Source organism: Procambarus clarkii, chromosome 51 (genome assembly GCF_040958095.1).
Source record: "Procambarus clarkii isolate CNS0578487 chromosome 51, FALCON_Pclarkii_2.0, whole genome shotgun sequence".
Taxonomy (NCBI): Eukaryota; Metazoa; Arthropoda; class Malacostraca; order Decapoda; family Cambaridae; genus Procambarus; species Procambarus clarkii.
Genome location: NC_091200.1, coordinates 6,300,124 through 6,305,802, shown reverse-complemented (window position 1 = coordinate 6,305,802; position 5,679 = coordinate 6,300,124). Strand labels below are relative to the sequence as shown.

The window sequence follows — 5,679 nt, the reverse complement described above, 5'->3', positions numbered from 1 at the left end:
TGTACTCAACTGTGTTAAAAATAAAAGAGAGAGAGGACGAGATGGAATTAACAAAAAGACAGAAGAAATGGACCATTACAGGATAAAACCCGACAGTGCCTTAAAAGTCGGGTTCAGAACAAGGATACCTTAGCCAACCATACGGGATAAGATCCTCATAACACAGACTCTAAGCAGCTGTCACCATTCAGATAGATTCTTTATTTAAATAAAGGTACATCCATTGAGTTACACACATAATGATAGATTTAAAGATATAGTACATACAATACCTAAAGCCACTAGTACGCATAGCGTTTCGGGCCAAAACTCTAAGGGGGAGCCGGTCGGCCGAGCGGACAGCACGCTGGACTTGTGATCCTGTGGGCCTGGGTTCGATCCCAGGCGCCGGCGAGAAACAATGGGCAAAGTTTCTTTCACCCCTATGCCCCTGTTACCTAACAGTAAAATAGGTACCTGGATGTTAGTCAGCTGTCACGGGCTGCTTCCTGGGGGTGGAGGCCTGGTCGAGGACCGGGAAGCGGGGACACTAAAAAGCCCCGAAATCATCTCAAGACAACCTCAAGAAGCTTCACACCAGGTGTGGTGGGAGGAGAGAAGAGCCTCGGGTCCCACCCAGCAGCAGCCAATATAAAAATAATGTTTGAAGCAGATCTTTCCCCCTACCATGCCAGGGGGAAACAGTAACAAGGTTATCGCGCATAACCGAACTCAATTACGGGCTCACCATAGCCCGTGCTACATGGACATTTCGTACTGAGTAGCTAAATCTAAAAACAACAACAACAACACAGCTGCGTTACAATAATTTTACTGGCCCTTATATCTAATATTTAGTATTTTATTTTAGGCACGGGTTACGTTGTAACGGAGATGACTAGTCGGCCGTCATTAGCTTGGTCTGAAATATTTTGTTCATAACTGTCATCAACTTGGTTTCAAAATGACAGTGAGGCTACGAATATATGAAAACAACATTAAAATGTTAATCAACAAAGAAGAGCTTAATTGATTAATTAATTGATACATATATTAATTGATCAAGAGATTGAATAACTGTGAATAATTGAATAACTGTTCATGGGTTTCTGGGAGTTCTTCTACTCCCCAAGCCCGGCCCGAGGCCAGGCTTGACTTGTGAGAGTTTGGTCCACCAGGCTGCTGCTTGGAGCGGCCCGCAGGCCCACATATCCACCACAGCCCGTTCAGTCCGGCACTCCTTGAAGAAAACTATGTAGTTTTCTCTTGAAGATGTCCACGGTTGTTCCGGCAATATTTCTTATGCTCGCTGGGAGGATGTTGAACAACCGCGGACCTCTGATGTTTATACAGTGTTCTCTGATTGTGCCTATGGCACCTCTGCTCTTCATTGGTTCTATTCTGCATTTTCTTCTTAGATCATTAGATTTGAAGATTATCAGTGGATTAAATGATTTTAACGTTAAGGAACAGACAGCGCAAAATATATTTAAAAAAATACGAAAAAATAACATAACAGCAAAAATAAACAAATAAAAACAGAATGAGAGAACCAAAATAAGCAAGAAAATGTAGCCAGAGGAACAAACAATCGACGGAAAATATCAGCCAGGGAGCCGCACACGAGTGAAAATTAATATAATGAAAACCCTCACAGAGAAGTGGTGCCCTGATCTCAGCCTGTCCTCTCACTTAATGCATGTGCAATATGTTTGGTGAACTAGCATAGAGACTCCGCTCAAAGTCCAAAACAACTCTCAAGAGTCTGACTTAACATGAATAATTACTTAAGCAAACCTACAATCCGCACACAGTGGATGTACAACTGGAACCCCGCACACGCACGCACACCCGCACACACACCTTCACTCTTTGAAGGTGTGTATATGACGCACACGTCATATAGCGCTTTGAAACTACCGTCAGTAGTTTCAAAGCGCTATATGACAGAGTGCTGGGAAGACGGGACACCACGAGCGTAGCTCTCATCCTGTAACTACACTTGGGTAATTACACTTAGGTAATTACTCCTGCCAGTGATTTATAGAAAATGGAACATGTCATCAACTAAGATACAGGAGATTTATTTTACTGTGCGTTAGTCCTGGGATGTTTAAACACCCTTAAAATACAATTGTCCATCGGATAACAAGTCAGGGAGGAGTCAACATTTTGAAAAGAATGCGTTTTATTGTTAGCCAATGACATTATTTTGTTGGTAACTAGATATTTCGTCAAATACCCTCTCATGTTTGGTTTCATGTTTATAAATAGCTATATAACACCCTTCTATGTTTAACTGTACTAACGTACCAACTATATTGCACGATGCAAAAATGTATATAAAATCTGATGCAGTAATTTGATATCGAGAAAATTAATACAGTGAGCCACATAGCAGTGATATCTGCTCAACAAGCAGGAGATAGGATTAAAAAAACGAACCAATCGTTACGTCAAATCGAACGAACCTTAGACTTGAAGAAGAAGAAAGTGATTATTGTCTGTGGCGCGCCTGCACACATGCCTAGCTCTCGACACAAACTATCCAACCATTCATATAGTATAGGGAAGCTGAGTAAACCACCATCTACCTAAGTATACTAACAGTAAAAAAGAAAAATCTATACTACAGAACCCATTCCTGGAGACCTCACATTCAGGAGGACGACGCTGCTTCGGTGACAGTACAACGCAAAGCAACAGAACTCCTCCCAGAACTAAGTCAACTCTCTTACAAAGGAAACAAAGGAAAGCTTAAACGTTTCAGAACTATGACAACTCTACTCGCCTTGAACAATTTGACACGTTATAGATGAGCTAGTGTCATAACTGTGGTGTGTTGAGTCAGAGGACAGGTTGAAAACCCCGAGGAAGCCACTGCCTCTTCATGTGCCCCGGGTAGGTCAAACACCATCAAGTGCCCCAGACACCATGGTCTGGTGGGTAGGACACCATGGCCTGGTGGGTAGAACACCATGGCCTGGTGGGTAGGACACCCACCAGGTTAGACCGGTACTCCCCCACGCGTCAGTTAATAGCCTCACCTGCCACCAGTTCCAGTGCTGCTTCCGCCAAACGTTACCACTTCCATCCAACCTTCCCGCGTGACGGGAAAATGCCATAGTGACTTGCCCATAACTTAAAGGGACTCGGACCACAACCTCCCTCACCCCAACCCTTCACCCGCCAATTGACATGTAACTACGTGCTGAACAAAATGCTTACATTAACAAATTAAGGAATATTGCTGGAACAAAAGTGGACGTGTTCAGTAAATAATTAGAAATGTTCCTGCAGGAATTGTCGGACCAACCGGATTATAATGGCTCTCGCAGGCCGCTCCCAGCAAGAGCCTTCTAGATTAAATTATCACAAGCTTGGCGACAGGGCGGGCTTGGGGTGTAGAACTTTCAGAGCCTATTGCAGGTATACTCAAGGTAATGTCAAGTTCAGGGGACAACAATACCAAGTCTTAGCCTGCTTGATGGGGTTCTGGGAGTTCTTCTACTCCCCAAGCCCGGCCCGAGGCCAGGCTTGACTTGTGAGAGTTTGGTCCACCAGGCTGTTGCTTGGAGCGGCCCACATACCCACCACAGCCCGGCTGATCCGGAACTTCTCTTAGAAAACAGTCCAGCCACTGTTACGATACAGCCATTGTAACAGCCACTGTTACGATACGTCATTTTGATCAGTTCCTTTCAGGTGGGGGTTGTGGCCGGTGCCGCCTCTAAGACACAGCCGGTGGCATCAGAGGAACTATGACACTAGCAGCAGGAGGCGCTGGGTGGTACATGGGCAGCATCGCCAACCAGCCCGCCATTGACTCACTTTCCCCGCGTGCTGCTGTACACCTCATGAACTCAATTTTGAGCCGCGTTTGTTTGACCAACAACACTTGAATATCTCCATCGGGGCGGCTAAACGAAGCTCTTGTGTTTCAAGGTGAACTGGAGCAGCAGCAATGCGCACGGTCAACATTTCCCGTCGTGTACCTGCTAATGAACCGCTCTTGTTGCCGCTACTGCTGCTGTAGCTCTAGCTGCTGTGGCTCTAGCTGCTCCTGTTGCTGCTGTAAATCTAGCGGCTACTGTTGCTGTAGTTCTAGCTGGTATTGCTACTTCTGCTGTAGTTCTTGCTGCTGCTGCTGCTATCGTTGCTCTTGCTACTCCTCTATCTACACTACATATCTGGAGCGTGCCTGGTGTGGGTTCTGGGAGTTCTTCTAGTCCCCGAGCCCGGTCTGAGGCCAGGCTCAGCTTGTGATAACCTGGTCCAACAGGCTGTTCCTTGGAGCAGCCCGCAGGCCCACATATCCACTACAACCTGGTTGGTCCGGCACTTCTTGCAAGAACTTATCTAAGTGCCACTTGAATACATCCATCTTTGTTCCAGGAATATTTCTAATGCTTGCTGGGAGGGTGTTAAATAGCTGTTGACCTCTGATGTTAAGACAGTGCTCTCTGATTGTGTCTATGGCACCTCTACTCTTCACTGGTTCTATTCTGCATTTATTTCCGTATATTTCGTTCCAGTATGTTGTTATTCTACTGTGCAAATTTGGGACCTAGCCTTCAAGTATCTTCCATGTATATATTATTAGATACCTCTCTCGTCTCGTTTCCAAAGAGTAGATTTTGAGAGATTTGAGACGGTCCCAATAATTTAGATGTTTTATCGTTCCTATACGTACCGTATATGTTCTCTGTATTCCCTCTAATTCAGAGACATCTCCTGCTCTGAAAGGGGGAAGCGAGAACCGAGCGATACTCAAGACAGTGATTACTCAAACACAGCACCAGTGATTTAAATAGTATTAGTGTTGCTGTGGGGTCTTTGGATTTGAACGTTCTCATAATCCGTCCTATCATGTTCCTGGCCGCCACTATATTTGCTCGGTTATATTCACTAAATGTCAGGTCGTCAGACATCATAATTCCCAGATCTTTTACATTCTGTTTTTCTTCTATGATTGTGTCTGTGTCCTGTACCCTGTGTTTCGTTTAACTTCCTCGTTTCCACCATACCTAAGTACCTGGAACTTCTCATCGTTAAATATCCACAATCGACTTGAGAATGGTCCAGGACGGACCGAAACGTCGTCGTCCCTTCAACTTCTAGTGTGTGGTCTGGTCAACATCGTTAAATATCATTTTATTTTCAGTTGCCCAATCGAAGACCTTATTAATATATGCCTCCAATTTTTCAGTGTCTTCTACAGAGAAAATTTTCATGCTGATTTCAGTATCATCACCAAAGGATGACACGAAGCTGTGATTAGTATTTTTGTCTATATCCGAGATAAGAATGAGACACAGCAGCGGTGCAAGGACTGTGCCCTGGGGTACAGAGCTTTTCACTGCACTTGGGCTTGATCTTATTTGATTGACCGTCACTTTCTGCATTCTGTTTGACAGAAAGTTGAAAATCCAACGTCCCACTTTACCCGTTATTCCTATTGACCTCATTTTGTGTGCTATCACTCCATGGTCACATTTGTCCATTGTTTTTGCAAATTCTGTGTACAACATCTGCATTTTGTTGTTCTTCTAAGACTTGTATGATTTTGTCATAGTGGTTGAGTAACTGTGACAGACAGGATCTGCCCGCTCTAAATCCATGTTGTCCTGGGTTGTGTAGTTCATTATTTTCCATAAAACTAGAAATTTGATTCCTAATCACTCTTTTAAAAACTTTTAC

The 5,679-nt window shown here is 44.2% G+C and overlaps 1 protein-coding gene across 1 annotated transcript in view; it reads right to left on the bottom strand.

The window, feature by feature from the left end:
* LOC138351957 (probable antibacterial peptide polyprotein) overlaps positions 1 to 5,384 on the bottom strand; it is a 14,347-nt gene extending 8,963 nt beyond the window's left edge. Inside the window, exon 1 of the mRNA XM_069304125.1 lies at positions 5,148 to 5,384. Coding sequence (XP_069160226.1) covers positions 5,148 to 5,384 — 237 coding nt within the window. The remainder of the gene's footprint in view (positions 1 to 5,147) is intronic.
* Positions 5,385 to 5,679: the final 295 nt, after the last annotated feature.